This window comes from Papio anubis, unplaced genomic scaffold (assembly GCF_008728515.1).
Source record: "Papio anubis isolate 15944 unplaced genomic scaffold, Panubis1.0 scaffold182, whole genome shotgun sequence".
NCBI classification, from domain to species: domain Eukaryota; kingdom Metazoa; phylum Chordata; class Mammalia; order Primates; family Cercopithecidae; genus Papio; species Papio anubis.
The window spans coordinates 683-17,389 of record NW_022161823.1 but is presented as its reverse complement, the minus strand read 5'-3'; the positions used below and the strand labels follow the sequence as shown (position 1 = coordinate 17,389).

At 39.4% G+C, this 16,707-nt stretch overlaps 1 protein-coding gene across 2 annotated transcripts; it reads left to right on the top strand.

The window, feature by feature from the left end:
• LOC116272747 (serine/threonine-protein phosphatase 4 regulatory subunit 3B-like) lies at positions 1–14,649 on the top strand. 2 transcript variants are annotated; one of them, XM_031661521.1, is made up of 3 exons: positions 1–617; positions 2,248–2,303; positions 3,966–4,701. In XM_031661521.1, exons 1-3 carry the CDS (start codon positions 476–478, stop codon positions 4,023–4,025), a joined length of 258 nt encoding a protein of 85 aa, XP_031517381.1. In that variant the 5' UTR covers positions 1–475; the 3' UTR covers positions 4,026–4,701. The 2 variants fall into 2 exon arrangements, with proteins under 2 accessions (XP_031517381.1, XP_031517380.1); XM_031661520.1 differs by lacking the exon at positions 3,966–4,701 and adding an exon at positions 13,725–14,649 and having other exon boundaries at positions 6–617.
• Positions 14,650–16,707: the final 2,058 nt, after the last annotated feature.

Sequence of the window (16,707 nt, the reverse complement as noted above, 5' to 3'; positions counted from 1 at the left end):
GCGAGAGCGCCGAGCACTCCGGCCTGGGAAGCGCGTGCAGAAGCGGAGGTGCTGTTCATGGGACTTGTCGGCCGCCGTAGCCCCTGCTAGGACAGCCCGTGCGAGCCTGCTGGAGGAGGAAGAGAAAGGCAGAGAGAGTCGGGTTACAAGATGGCGGATCTGTAGTAGTTACTGCGGCGGCGGCGGCGGCGGCGGCGGCGGGAGAGCGAGCGAGCCCTGTGGGGCAAAGGGACGGGAGGGTGGGTGTATGCGGGGTTGAAGTGAGAGGTAACCAGGCCTCCGGGCGGAGGGTCTCAGTGGCTCTTGTCACCCCTTCTCGCGGCTGAACCTTTGAAGCCATGGTGAATTCGGGCCTCTCTGGAGCCGCCGCCGCCACCGCCACCGCCACTACCGCGTCTACCGTCTCCCAAGAGTGAGGGGCGCGGACGAGGTGAGCGAGGAGGCGGCGGCTGGAGCGGTGGAGACAGCAGCCACCATGTCGGATACGCGGCGGCGAGTGAAGGTCTATACCCTGAACGAAGACCGGCAATGGGACGACCGAGGCACCGGGCACGTCTCCTCCACTTACGTGGAGGAGCTCAAGGGGATGTCGCTGCTCGTTCGGGCAGAGTCCGACGGTAAGGTTATCGGAACCGTAGAATAGGGGATAGTGCCTCTGATCCGGGCACAGCCTGGGGTTTAGGGCCCTGGGCCCGTTACCGTTGCTACCACTTCGGGACAGCGCGTTGGTTCTGAGCTGACTCTTGTGTACGGCAAAAACAAACTACTGTACTTTTGACTGGACTTATCCTCAGAGACCGAGACTCTGTCCGCCTCCCATCCCTCTTAAGGATTGGACTCCTTCCTTTCCAGTCCCTCCTCTTTTAAAGAGGGGAGAGTGTGAGAGAGAAGGGAGGAACTAGTGAGAGACTAGGTACTGATGTCGGCCTCCTCCCCCCTTATTCCTTTATTTTCTTGTCCATTATACGTCTAGTACAAACGGTTTAGCGAAACCTTTCTTTCCGAGTGTCGTTAAAAAAAAAAAAAAAAACAACACTTGTACCAACCAGGTGCCACAGTCGACAGGTGTTGAGGAAAACCAAAAGGCACCTTTTCCTGGCTGTATTTGCTGACTGTTGCCACGATACATGGACACACAAGCACATACATCTTTAGTCTGGGATTTCTTCGGGCTGCCTTTGTAGAAGGCGCTATGAGAAAGTGAATGCCTTACAATCTAAGCAAGTTGGAACACCAGAGCGGGTTGTAAACTGCTGTATTCTTTGGTTTATTGTAGTCATGTGAAGTATTTTAAATTACAAAATGTAGAGCCGTAATTAAAATGCCTTTTATAGTGTAATCTGGACTTGATTTGAACAACTGATATGGGCAGTTAGAAAAATAATCTTAGGTTTATTCTTGACATATTTTGTATTCTTGCTCGTTCCCTTTTATTTTAAATAGTTATCACTTATTTCTACAGAAGGTATTCTTTTGTTCTTCACGAGAAAAGGATAAATGCAGCACTGTAATTTCTACACTAAGTATTTAATCCCTGTCATGATTTTGTTTTGTAATTTGCATTATTTGTTAAACTGGGAATGCAATAAAACAACTTTTGTTAAAAAGAATGGCTTGAAGTGGTCATTTAGACCTTAAAATTTTTATTTCAATAAAATTTTAATAGTCATCTAGTCTCCTTATTCCTTGGTTTGAATGTTGGTTTTAGATGAATATTTTCTTTAAGGGTCTATGGGAATAGGGTGAAATATTTTAGATTAAATATGAAGCCTAGATTTGGAGAGAAAATGTGAATTTGAATACATTTTGTTAAGATGTCCAACTGGGTAAAAAGACATGAAAAGTTTGCGAGTGGTGTGTGTTTTTTTAATGTGTGTTTTTTTTTTTTTTTTGGAGACAGAGTCTTGCTCTGTTGCCAGGCTGGAGTGCAGTGGCGTGATCTGGGCTCACTGCAACCTCTGCCTCCTCTCTCTCTCTCAAGCGATTCTCCTGTCTCAGCCTCCCGCGTACCTGGGACTGCAGGCACGCGCCACCACTCCCAGCCAATTTTTGTATTTTTAGTAGAGACAGTTTCACCATGTTGGCCAGGACTGTCTCGATCTCTTGACCTCGTAATCTGCCCGCTTCAGCCTCCCAAAGTGCTAGAATTACAGACGTGAACCACCGTGCCCGACTTTAATGTGTATTCTTATTTTTTTCAGGGTTTTATCATCTGAGACTTATTATATATTAATTTTTATCTTTCAGGATCACTACTCTTGGAATCAAAGATAAATCCAAATACTGCATATCAGAAACAACAGGCAAGTAGTTGTTTATCTTTAATTTGAAAGACTTCATCTGTGATCAAGGAAGTATTAATCTGACAAAGGTGGCAAAACTTTCCTGACAAGAAAAAAACATGTTTGGTAAACAGAGATCATGTGTATTTCTCTTGCAGGTTAAAAGTTTCAGAATGAAAAGTGAAAGTTTTTGTACTGGTGATAATTACCATTTTTGGATTGAGCCACTGTTGGTTTATTCTAAGATGTATTTATTAGTATTATTTAACTGTAGTTAGTCAAGTCTCTTCTATACCTTGTACATGAAACCTTTTGTTCTGAGTCATGTTTAAAGGAAATGACATAAAACAAAATTCAAAGGGATACTCTTAAAGCAAGGAAAGCCTATTTGTGGTGTGAAATTAAATCCTTTGACTCAAGTAAAGGTAGAGGTTTTGAAGTAGAAGCATTAAATCTTGCTGTTTAATTGTTGTGTATTTTTAATATAGTAATCAATGGATACCTTATAAAAGTGTACATTGCCAATTATGTAACATCTTCTGTTAATATTTATTGTCTTATTTGGGAAAGAAAATGTGTGTTGTGTTTTAGCATGCCTGATTAATCTGAAAATGGTAGCAGTGATTCGAGCTTTTTTTATTCTGTGAATGTTTTTATTTTTATTATGAAATATATTAAAATTGAAAAGTACAGAGAATAATGGGTGTCTACTGTAACACCACCAGATTTAACAATGTTAACGTTATGCCATATTTGTTTCAAATACTTTTGTAATATTGAACATTATGGATAGAGTTAAAGCTTGTTTGTATCCATCCCGTTCTTTACATTCGCCATCCCCTACATAGGTAACCACTATTCTGAAGTTGATGTGTATTCTTTGTGTACATGCTTTTATACCTTTTCTGCATATGTATGTATCCATAAATAATATGTAGTCTGTTGTGTGTTTTTAAACTTTACACAGTTGATATCGTACTCTTACATGTATTCTGCAGCTTGCATTTTTCACACATTCATTTTGAATATTTGTTCATGTTAACAATGTAGATCTAGTTTTCTTTTTAAACTCTGTATAGTATTCTTATGTATGACATACACCTATTGTTATACATTTGAATTATTTCCAGGTATTTTGTGTGTATGTGGTATGTAAAGTCACGATGGCAGAGATTTTTGAAGGAAGATAAATTATTTTAGGATTACATTTACAGCATCAGTGCCCACTTCAAGGTTTATGAAAATTTGGATGCCCAGAAACAAGTACTTCATAGTTGGAGGAATAAACTTCTGTCTGTTGTGCAGCTTATTAATACAAAGTCTTACTGTTAAACAATTGTTTTATGTATACAACACATTCTTAATCAGTTATTTGAAATACTTTAAAATTTTCAGTATTCAATTCATAGCTTATTTTCTCTGTTTAGAAAATATTGTGTGTCTTTTTTGATGGAGAAACAAATTAAACATTTGTCCTGAATTGAAAACCTGAAGATGTTTCCTATACCTTAGACATTTTAAGGTAGACATTTAAGTAAATTTAATTTCTAAGTTAGCCAAGCAGCTCTTACTCTCTGTCTTTATACCGAGTTTTTACCAGATAATCACTTTTAGTTTGTTTTTGTTTGCTTGCTTCTTTGTGGGGAAAGAAATACTAATTTTTTTTTTTTTTTTTTTTTACAGTATTTCACTTATCTGCATGAATATAAAGTTATCAGGAACTTTGTTCTTGAATGTAACTAAGTCATAAGCAGTTCCCTACAAATTTAGTTATAATAATGGATTCTCAGATTGTATATAAGATCCTTTAGCTGTTGTTACTTTGGAAAGATCACATTATGGAGTAGGTTTGTATTTAAAATAGTCACCCAGCGTAAGTTAAAAATACACAGTGGTTCTATGAATACTTTGGAATCATTAGGACATGTAGGTAATTTCATGTATGTTACTCTACTAGAAAATTAGTTCTAGATCATTAGTATGTTTGTATACACTAAGTATAAAGTGTTGGAAAAATTGCATTATTTAAACTACACCATTTGGAAATGTTTTCTGTAATCACATGTAAATAATACAATATTTGGGCTTTTTTTAATAGTTTATTTTTTAATTTTTTTTTTTTTTTGCAACATAACATTCAGGTATATAAGATAACTCTGGTAATGAGAAGAATATTGAAACGCTATAAAAGAGTGAAAAACTTGTGTGAATGATATTACCTGTTTAGTTTTGTTTAAATCGAGTACACTTTTCTAATGGAAATCATAGGGCCATTTAGGGGTTATGTTAAACTTAGTTCCTTGTAATGGATGTGGTTTTTCGTATTTTCACCCAAATTTTCAATTTGCATTTTTGAAAATAATTTTTTTGAGAGGATCTTCTGTCCCCCAGGCTGGAGTACAGTGGTTTGATCACAGCTCACTGCAGCCTCAACCTCCTGTGCTCAAGCGATCCTCCGGTTTCAGCCTTCTGAGTAGCTGGGATTATGGATGTGAGCCACCATGCTTGACTAATTTTTAAAAACTTTTGTAAAGATGGGGTCTCATTATGTTGTCCAGGCTAAATTTGCACTTTTAAAAAATTTATTACAAATTTTTTTTGTTGTTGTATTTGTAAAGACGGGGTCTCACTATGTTTGCCCACGCTAATCTTGAATTCCTGGCCTCAAGTGATCCTTTTGCTTCAGTACCTTCACAGTGCTGGGATTACAGGTGTGAGCCACTGTATTCAGCTTAATTTGTAGTTTTTTGAAGTTACACAAATTGAAATTTCCAAATGCAGTAATATTTTTCTATGTTTGTTAGAATTATCCTTTGTAAAAGGCATCATTGAGATTATTCAATAAATTAGTCTAGAAAGTTACTGATTTCCAAATTTTACATGAAGTCTGTTGTTCATTAGTGGAGTTAAAATTTTTTTAAAAATTTGTTTTCAGAGATGGGATCTTACTATGATGCCCAGGCTGAGCTTGAACTCCTAGACTCAAATGATCCTCTCACCTCAGCTTTTCTAGTAGCTGGGACTATAGTAATGGGTTAAAAAATTGTTTTGTTTCCATTAGTGGGTTTTTTATTAAAAACTTAATGAGTAAGTGAATGAGATGTTTATAGGCCATTTTGCTGTATTAAAATATGTTGACTATGCCAAGCATGGTGGCTCACACCTGCAGTCCCAGCACTTTAGGAGGCCAAGGCAGGAGGATCCCTTGAGCTCAGGATCTCGGGAACAGCTTGCACAACATAGCAAGACCCCATCTCTACAAAAAAAAAAAATTCAAAAATTGTCCAGGTGTGGTGGTGTGCAGCTATAGTGCCAGCTACTTTGGGAGCTGAGACGGGAGGATCATTTGAGCTTGGGAGGTCAAGACTGTAGTAAGCCATGATTGTACCACTGCACTCCAGTCAGAGAGACAAAGCCAGGCCCTGTCTCAAAAAAAAAAAAAAAAGTTGAGTAAATTCAGAGGGGAATGTTTAACATTTCTTCTTTTAACATTACAGTTTTAAAATGAGCCAACTACTAAATTGTGTGCTCAAGATACATCTTTTCTTTCAAAAATGAAGTACCGAATTGTGAGCTTAAAAGGAGTTAGAATGAGTCAAGCTGAATGTCATATGACTGGATATTGAAAAGTCATTATTGATTCACATCACTTCCTTACTGTGCACAATACTGAAGTAGTTAATGGAAGAAGATGTACTTACTCAATAAACTTAAGCATTTAAACATGTTGGAAAGAGAAGAGAATCATTATATGATACAACATGAAATAAGATACCTGATAGGTGTGACAGAAATTTTAAGTTACTTAACATCAGTCCCACTAATACTGACTAAATCAAAAGCAGAGTCAAAGCGAGGTATGGTAGCATGTGCTTGTGGTCCCAGCTACTTGGGAGGCTGAGGCTGGAGGATCACTTAAGGCCAGAAGTTTGAGGCTATAGTATGCTATGATTGTGCCTGTGCATGGCCATTGCACCCCAGCCTGGGCAATATATCTTAAAAAAATAATAAAAACGAGTCCTACTAGGCACAGTGGCTCAACACTTGTAATCTCAACACTTTGGGAGGCTGAGGCAGGAAGATCACTTCAGTCCAGGAGTTCAAGACCAGCCTGAGCAACATACTGAGACTCTGTCGCTACAAAAAATATAAAAATAAATTAGCCGGGCATGGTGACACACACCTGTAGTCCCAGCTACTTGGGAAGGTGAGGTGGGAGAATTGCTTGGGCCCAGGAGGGCAGTGCTGCAGTGAGCTGTGATTGTGCTACCGTACTTCAGCCTGGGTGATAGAGCAAGATTGTCTCAAAAAAAAAAAAAAAAAGAGTCATAAGAATGTGTACCTATTTAACACAGTTGTGTATTAACTGGGTTTAGGAAAATCGTCATTGCAGTTTTATTTGGAGGCAGGATGTAACAGGTGAAACAGATACAGAATGATAGTAAGATAGCTGATAACAAATGTTTTACCACAGTCTTCACTGAAAGCCCATGAAAGCATTTCACACATGAGGCAACAAAGGTACAGAAAGGGTAAGATTCTTGACTGAGATTATACAGCAGGTATGTGCTGACACAAAATATAAAAAGTAAACTTGTATTCCACAGACTTAAAGCAATAGAAAATTAAGGAAGAGGTTAATGTAAGCTGGAATCATTAAGAAAAACTTCATTCCTGGTGGTTGTGGAAGGAACTGTGATAGGGAAGGAAATATACCTGCTAAAAAAGGTATTAAGCCTATCTGTAGCAGTGGTTTCTTTTCCCCCCCCCCCTTAATCCCAAATGTGATAATACGCAGGTTCAGAAGGGGACATTACAGGTTCTTGAGTAGGGGCCTAAAGTGATACTGTGTTTAAAGAAAAGAGTGTGGCAATGTTATGAATAATAAATTGGGGAGGAGGGATAGGGTGGAGCAGAAGATCTTTGAGTAGCAAAACCTTTTACAATAATTCAGATACAAAAAATGAAAGTCTATTCCACCATGGTAAATGGACGTCAAGGAACAGAGCTCCAGTATATTTTCAAGAAAGTGCTGGAAAATTTGGTAAATGATTAAATATGAAAGACAAGGAATCAAAGGTCACTGGTAGTGTTTTTGAATCTGGCCAGGAAAATGATAGTTCTTTCCAGAAAGTGGGAAGTGAAGCAGGTTTACATTAATCTTTTGGTTTGAGGCTTATTTAAAAAAATTTTTTTTAGTATGTAATATATTAGCCCAGTTAAAAATTCAAAAGGTATTTATTGAAGTCTCTTTCCCACGCCAGATTCTGTCCATACAGTTTCCCTCGCTAGAGGCCACTCACACCAGTTTCTTATATATCTTGCCAGAGATACGCATATGTAAGCAAATATGCATACAATTGTATGTATTTTTTCCCTTTTATTGGTATAAATGGTAACATACTATGTACTGTTTTGTGCGTTGTTTTTTTTTTTTTTTCCATCTGGGCTTATAATAAATATAGTAAAATAAATGGAAAGAGATTTTTTTTTTTTTTTTTGGAGACACAGTCTTGCTTTGTTGCCGAGGCTGGAGTGCAGTGGCGCAATCATGGCTCATGGCTTCATGATCATGGATCATGGATCATGGCCTTGACTTCTGGGCTCAGGCTCCCACCTCAGCCTCCTGAGTAGCTGGGACTGCAGGTGTGCACACGATGCCTGGCTAATTTTTTGTAGATATGGGATTTTGCCATGTTGCTCAGGCTGGTCTTGAACTCCTGAGCTAAAGCAGCCCACCCACCTTGGCCTTCCAAAGTACTGGGATTACAGACATAAGCCGCCACACCCAGCCCATGAAAAGGTCTCAAAAGGAATATCTGGGAATAGAGATAGAGTAAGACTTTCCAGCAGGAGATTATAATTTAAGAATCATAAAAGGCCTGGCGTGCCAGTAGTGGTCCCAGCTTTTTGGGGCTGAGGCAGGAGGATGGCTTGAGACCAGGAGTTTGAGGCTGTAGTTCGTGATGATCACACCTGTGAATAGCCAACTGCACTCCAGCCTTTAAAAAAAAAAAAAAAATCAGATTAATTATGAATTTTTAGCTGCAAGGTAACCTCCTTTGAGGTACTAGCTATAAATTGAGAAAAGAACAGAGCTCAAGACTGAGTCTTGTTGATCTGACCACATTTATTCATTCATCCAGAAATACCTCATTGAATGCTGCTTCTGGCTGGTCACTATCTTTCGTTTGGAACTTTTTGGAGGCAGGGCGGTGGTTTTTAGATGAGACTGTCTCCCAGCCAAGAGCACAGTGGCATGATCATGTCTCACTGCAGCCTTGACCTCCTAGATGCGATCCTCCCACTTCAGCCTTCTGAGTAGCTGAGACTGCAGGCACATACCACCATGCCTGGCTAATTTTTTTAATTTTTAGTAGAGATGAGGTCTCACTATGATGCCCAGGCTGGTCTCGAACTCCTGCACTCAAACAGTTCTCCCTCCTTGGCCTCCCAAAGTGCTGGGATTACAGGCGTGAGCCTCCACATCCAGCCAAGCTGGGATTTTTGTTTTTATTTATTTATTTTTGAGATAGAGTTTCACTCTTGTTGCCCAGGCTGGAGTGCAGTGGCGCAATCTCGGCTCACTGCAACCTCCACCTCCCAGGTTCAAGCGATTCTCCTGCCTCAGCCTCCCTAGTAGCTAGGATTACAGACATGCACCACCACGCCCAGCTAATTTTGTATTTTTAGTAGAGATGGGGTTTCTCCATGTTGGTCAGGCTGGTCTTGAACTCCCGACCTCAGATGATCTGCCTGCCTTGGCCTCCCAAAGTGCTGGGATTACAGGCATGAGCCACCACGCCTGGCCATTGGGATTTTTAAAGTAAGCTTTTGAAGAGTTTATGCAAAGTGATGGCATGATCCAGAATACTTGGTATCGATCTGTGGAATTGAAGAGAAGCAAAAAGTGGGAAACTCATTGGGAGATTGTTGCATAGTCCAAGCAAAAGATAATGTTGGATTGGATTGAGGTGATAGAGATGGAGAGAGATGGATGGATTTTGTGATACATATCGAAGGTAGAATTTGCAGGGCGTGCGATGGATCAGTTATTGGTAATTAGGAAGAAGGAAGATCCGTAACCATTGACTGTTTCCCAAGGTCAGTCCTTAGCATTGGAAAATAACTCTAAATATAAACCCCATTTAGTTTCTGGTATGTTGACGAGATCAGAGAAAATAATTTAAGTTGAAGTTTAGAATGAGGGGCTGGGTGCAGTGGCTCCCACCTGTAATCCCAGCACTTTGGGAGCCCAAGGCCAGCAGATTACCTGAGGTTGGGTTTCAAGACCAGCCTGGCCAACATGGTGAAAGCCTGTCTCTACTAAAAACACAAAAATTATCCGAGTGTGGGGGCACACACCTGTAATCCCAGCTACTCAGGAGGCTGAGGCAGGAGAATCACTTGAACCCAAAGGTGGAGGTTGCAGTGAGCCAAGATTGTACCACTGCACTCCAACCTGGGCAACAGAGTGAGACACTGTATCAAAAAAAAGAAGAGCAAAAGAAAGTGATGATGAAAAGGTGCTCAGTTACCTTAATTCAGATTTCAGTGTTTACCTGGACCTTCTCTCAGAACATTGATTGTAGCCAAAATGGGAAAGGCACTGGATGGCTGGATAAAGCGTTTTGGATTTCATTCTATTAGTCATATCCATTGACCTGACTGTAGATACTACTGTCTATAGATCTAGACACCAGAAAGACCAAGGCATGATTAGAAAATTGTGACTTTGAACCCCATCCCCCAACCTCCAGAAGGGGAGAGGGACTGGGGGTTTATTAATCACCAGTGGCCAGTGATTTACTTAATCATATCTGTTTAATGAAGCCTCCATAAAAGCCCAGTAGGACTGGGTTTGGAGAGCTCCCAGATAACTAAGTGGAAGTTCCTGGAGGATGATGTCCCCAGGGAGGTAATGCAACCTTTGAGCCTCTTACCCCATACTTTGCTGTATACCTATCTTCATTTGTATCCTTTAAAATATCCTTTATATTATAATAAACTGGTAAATACAACTGATTCCCTGCATTTTGTGATAGCAAATTAATCAAATCCAAGGAGGGGGTCATGGGAAGCCTGATTTATAGCCATTTGGTTGAAAGCATAGGTAAAACAACCCAGTCTTGCAGTTGGCGTTAGAAGTAGGGGCAGTCTTGTAGGGCTGAGCCCTCAACTGTGGTATCTGACGGTGTCTCCAGGTAAACAGTGTCAAAGGTGAATTGGAGAATATCCACCTGGTGTCTAGTATAGAACTGATTGATATTGGTGGGGAGAAATCCCCACACTTCTTGGTGATGAAGGTGACAGCAGTGATTTGTATTGTGAGAGTGTAGTATGAGAAACAGTTTATTCCTATATTTTATGAGAAACAGTATGAGAAACAGTTTATTCCTATATTTTCATACCCACCTTTTGTGAATTATTGTAGCCTATATGTGGAGATAACTGCAAATATTTTGTAATTTAAACTGTTCTAACTCAAACAAAATGGATAGATGCCTTAAAAGGGGTTGATAATGATATAAGTACAAATGAACTACATAATGGTTAAATTAACATTTACTGCTTAACTGTCAACCATGCGACAAAGCAGAAACAATGATGTAATAGATCTGACAAGAAGTTACCCCCTCAGAAAGTTCAGTTATTAAAAAGATAATTTTTTTTAACTTTTTTTTTTTTTTTTTTTTTGAGACAAAGTCTCGCTCTTGTCCCCTAGGCTGGAGTGCAATGGTGCAATCTCGGCTCACTGAAATCTCCACGTCCTGGGTTCAAGTGATTCCCCTGCCTCAGCCTCCCAAGTAGTTGGGATTACAGGTGCCTGCCACCACACCCGGCTAATTTTTGTATTTTTAGTAGAGATGGGGTTTCAACCATGTTGGCCAGGCTGGTCTCAAACTACTGACCTCAGGTGATCCACCCGCCTCGGCCTCCCAAAGTGCTGGGATTACAGGTGTGAGCCACCATGCCTGACCGATAATTTTTCTTTTTAAATTAGATATGGGAGTCTCACTGCATTGCCCAGGCTGGTCTCAAACTCTTGGCCTCAATTGATCCACTTGCCTTAGCCTCCCAAAATGCTCAGATTACAGACTTGAGCCATTGCATTCTACGAAAGAATAATTTTAAATATGGATTTATATCCACTGTTATGTTTGGGTATCTTATGCCTTAAGTGTGTATTGAGTTTTAATACTAACTAATGATATGGAGCCATTACAGTTCAAACATTTAAAAATTTTGCTTATGTTCTTATAAGCCTTTTCTATTTCAGCATGTGTTTTATAATGCATTAATATACTAATATATTCTTGTATATAATATATAAGCAAATTAAACTACAGTCAAAAATGTTCTGGAGATCACTGTTTGTGAAGCTATTTTGAGGAAGGCTCTAAGAAGATGACTTGGGAATGTAGGGAGCCTGAGTGGGTACCCTGGTGTTTTAACCAGCACTGACCAGAGTAGCTCTATTTATATCTTTTTTATATATGGAGGTTCTTAGTAAATTTTTGTTTGTAAAAGGGGTTCTGTTTTTTTTAAAAAAGGTTTGAAAACTTTTGTGGATGATGAGAGAAACCGAAGGATTTTTTTTTTTTTTTTTTTTTTTTGAGACAGAGTCTTGCACTGTCGCCAGGCTGGAGTGCAGTGGCACAATCTCGGCTCACTGCAATCTCTGCCTCCCGGGTTCAAGCGATTCTTCTGCCTTAGCCTCCCAAGTAGCTGGGACTACAGGCGCGCACCACCACGCCCAGCTAATTTTTGTATTTTTAGTGGAGACGGGGTTTCATCATGTTAACCAGGATGGTCTGCTCTTGACCCCGTGATCCGCCTGCCTTGGCCTCCCAAAGTGTCAGGATTACAGGTGTGAGCCTCCACGCCTGGCCGAAACTGAAGGATTTTAGACAAAGGAGTGACTTGAGAGAATTTTAGACTAACTCTGATAGCAAGTTTCTCCCAAAAAGCATAGCCAGGAAGAAGGTAGAACACCGATTTCTAGCTATTTTTACCTGATGACGCAGAAAATAAGAAGTATTAATCTGAGGCCTGGATTAATTAAATAATATTTTTCATTTACTGTTTAAAGCCAAAAAGTACTGAAATGTTCCCATTTTCAAAACTTTGTCTTTGATCTGGAGATGATTTTTAGTTTGTATTCATGTCAGGTTTTATTTATAAGTACTAGTTACATGAACAAATTATTACATATAAGGTGTTTTGTAGATTATATTTTTGGTAGAGTATAAACTCAATTTGTATTTGTTTGAAAATCAAAGTTTTAGCCATATTAAACTTTCATTATTATATATCCTTTAAAGATTGTTCATTTTAGTATTGCATAGTGTTTTTAGTGTTTAAAAATGTGTGTGTAGGCTGGGTGCAGTGGCTCACACCTGTAATCCCAGCACTTTGGGAGATCGAGGCAGATGGATTGCTTGAGCCCAGGAGTTGGAGTTCCAGACCAACCTGGGCAAAATGGTGAAACCCTGTCTCTAAAAAAATTAGTGTGGCGTGGTGTGTGCACCTGTAGTCCCAGCTACTCGGGAGGCTGAGGTGGGAGGATTGCTGGGCCCTAGGAGGTCAAGGCTGCAGTGAGTCGTGATTGTACCCTTACACTCTAGCCTGGTCACAGAGCAAAACCCTGTCTCGGGGGAAACAAAAAACAACAACAAAATATATATATGTATATTTGTGTGTGTGTGTGTGTGTGTGTGGTGTATGTTTTATTTTAAATCCAAACTTTAGTTTCTAATACAAGGGTTGACGACCTTTTCCTAAAAGCGTAACTAACCCTTTGGTAGGCATGTAATCGAAGACGTTCTAGGAGACTGCTTACCTAAACCTTGGGCTAATTTTTCTACACCCTAAGGTACTGAACTGGGTGCTGTTGGTAGCACTTGTAAATAAGAGCAAATAGCTTTGTTTCACCATGGTGTTGCATTTCTTAAGATCCTGAAGTCTTTTCCAGATTAAAAAAAAAAAAAAAATGGCAAAAATAGAGTTAAGCCTTAACCTATTTTCAGGTATTAGTTAGCTTACTTTTAACCAGCTCAAAGGGAAGGATAAATACATAGGTGGTTAGTGAATGGGACAGCTGATTTTCTAGAAGCAACAGAAAGTAGATGGTTGGAATGTCTTTGTTACAGTTTTAACCAAGAATGGCTAGCCTTTTTATAAATATTATTTGGGTAACATGAGTCAGAGCCTACTAACCTGTTTTAATATTTTTTGTTTTAGAAAATTGCTCAGTGTCATTTTTAGTACCAAAGCTACTTTATTGCCAATATATTACTAATAATGCTAATCGAATATACATTTATTACTTTTATCGGGGCATTTGTCATTGCTGTGTTTTCAGTCCTCTTGATTTTTATTTATACTTTGTAGATATCTCTTTTCTAGTGTGATGATATAGAAATATTTATTTTTAAACAGGATACATTAATTGTTTGGTCAGAAGCAGAGAACTATGATTTGGCTCTGAGTTTTCAGGAAAAAGCTGGCTGTGATGAGATCTGGGAAAAAATTTGTCAGGTGAGTTTCTTTTTATAGTATTTAACTTAACTTTTGCATCTTTTCTTGAATTTTTGTTTCCTTTTTACTTCAAACATGTATTAGGATATGGAGAGATAGATAGTGTCTTAATGTGAGACTTGATAATATAACTTGAAATTTTTTTATATTCTACAGCAAATTATTTTACTTCAAGTTTTTTAAAAACAACTTTGTCATAGTTTTGTTTTACCACTTTAGATTTTGATAGCATATACTCATAATTAATACCTTATATTATAGAGTGGCAAGTACTTTAAACAAACCAAAAGAAGATTAAGTAATTAAGTCAGGCTTTTAGATTAAAAATAATAAATATTTGGTCATATGTTTGCCTGATGTTTATGAATACTGTACGAGGCACTAATGATCAACAGTATTCATGACTTCAGTTTATATGGAACTTAGAGTGTAGCAGGATATATAGAATATGTGGTAACTCTTAAGTAACTAGAATTTTTTTAAAAGAAACCTTTTATTTTAGAACAGTTTTAGATTTACAGAAAATATAACTATAATGGAGAAGACATCTCTTATTTATAACTAAGATATTGATTTACATATCTGCTGGAACATAAATTTATATGGTGGATAATTTATTCTAGTGATTTCTGTATAAGATTATCCTTGTCCCATCCTACTACCCCACCTCTATATGTCAACACCTACTTTTTAATACATGTTCTTGGATATAAATGTATTTGTCCACCCGGACGCAATTGCTCACACCTGTAATCCTAGCGCTTTGGGAGGCCGAGGCAGGCGGGTCACCTGAAATCAGGAGTTCGAGACCAGCCTGGCTAACACAGTGAAACCTCATCTCTACTCAAAGTACAAAAATTAGCTGGGCGTGGTAGCGCATGCCTGTAGTCCCAGCCATTAGGGTGACTGAGGCAGGAGAATAGCTCGAACCTGTGAGGGAGGTTGCAGTGAGCCAAGATCATGCCACTGTACTCCAGCCTGGGCAACAGAGTAAGACTGTCTCAAAAAAAAAAAAAAAAAAGTGTTCGTCCTAGAAATTTTTGTGGAAATTTGTTTATTACTGCTTTCACTTAGGTAGTTTCAGGAGGTCTCCAAGAATGCTCTCAATTTGCATAATTCATCGGAAAGACTCAACAGAATTCAGCAAAACGTTATACTCACAGTTACCGTTTATTACAGCAAAATGATACAGATTCAAATAGCCAATGGGAAAAGGTGCATAGGGTAGGGTCTAGGAGAGTTCCAGGCTTGAGCTTCCAATTCTCTCCCCCAGTGGAATCATGCAGACAGCACTTACTTCTCCCAGCAGTGATATATGGCAGCACACATTCAGTACGGCCAACCAGAGAAGTTTACCCAAACCTTTGTGTCCAGGGTTTTCACTGGGGATTAGGGTTTACGTAAGCATGGCTTACCACCTGTGTGGCTAACCTTATTCCAGCACCTCCAGAGGTCAAGAATATCTTGTGGTCCAAGGCCCCCACCATGTACCACATTGTTAGCATAGTATGTCTGGCATAGGTGAAGGCCCCCAGGTAAACAAAAACACTATTATGAAGCAGGATATTCTGAGTGCTTAGAGTTTACCTCTCTGGAGCTAGATAAGGGCTAAACTTTTCCTTTGGCAAGGTCAGTCCTTTACTGCACAGGCCACTCCTTGACCAAGACTCTCTTACACCAAAATGATCATATTTGTGTGAGCATCTACATTTAGCATAGGATTTATATCACAGATGGAGAAATAATATCAGTATGAATATACCTAGCATTTGGGGCCAGTGTGGAGTAGAAACAGGTTTGAAGACACAACTAAGTTTTCCTATAAAACCGTGTCATACCTTTTGTATTTTTATATTACTTTGATTTCTTATTTCTCTCCTTGATCTGCAGATTTTACCTTATGATAAACTTGTACAGAACTGTATACCATAGAAACTGATAGTCAACAAAATCCAGCTTTTTGTCAGTCCAGTGATTTTTTTTTTTCTTCTTAGGTTCCAGACCATGATTCTGTAGGGCCAGTGACTTTCCTTTTTCTTAGTTTAATTATTCAAATAACTCAGCATGGGCCAGTGATTTTTCTATCAGCATTACATCCTCAGGAAGCTTTAACTCAATATCCCAGTACATTTGATCATCAATATCAGTATTATAAGATTTATGTAGATAAGGTAGTTGGATGAACAATACTAGTGTTACACCGTATCACAGTATGGTAGTAGATGTAACCTGAAAAGTAAGAGTTGATAGATTCTAGCACATTACGAGAATCCCACTTAGTCATTAACAGTTGGTCTGGGGCTGGGCATGGTGGCTCACGCCTGTAATCCCAGCACTTTGGGAGGCCAAGGCGTGCGTATCACGAGGTCAGGAGATCAAGACCATCCTGGCTAACACAGTGAAACCCCGTCTCTACTAAAAATACAAAAAATTAGCCAGACGTGGTGGTGGGCGCCTGTAGTCCCAGCTACTTGGGAGGCTGAGGCAGGAGAATGGCGAGAACCCGAGAGGCAGAGCTTGCAGTGAGCCGAGATCGCGCCACTGCACTCCAGCCTGAGCTACAGAGCGAGACTCTGTCTCAAAAAAAAAACAACAGTTGGTCTGGTTCATCATCATATTGTATGACGAAATGTCTCCCAGAGCAGTGTCATTCTTCGAAGCTTACCAGCTCCCATTTAACCTAATCAGGTTTCAAGAGGAGGGGTGGTCTTGGCAAACCTATTGCTTCACCCTACCAGGCATCTGTTATAACTGAGCCAAGAGACAATGTCATCTCTTGGCCTTCAGCCTTTCTTGAGGCATCACTGCTTTTTTTTTTGCTTTTTTTTTTTTTTTTTTTGAGACATCGTCTAGCTGTCCCCAGGCTAGAATGCAGTGGTGTGAT

Excerpts from the sequence above, each read along its gene's own strand:
- LOC116272747 (XM_031661520.1), top strand. The coding sequence starts at position 476 with ATGTCGGATACGCGGCGGCGAGTGAAGGTCTATACCCTGAACGAAGAC. Across the intron at positions 618-2,247 it reads CGTTCGGGCAGAGTCCGACG|GATCACTACTCTTGGAATCA; the intron begins GTAAGGTTATCG and ends TTTATCTTTCAG. Across the intron at positions 2,304-13,724 it reads CTGCATATCAGAAACAACAG|GATACATTAATTGTTTGGTC; the intron begins GCAAGTAGTTGT and ends ATTTTTAAACAG.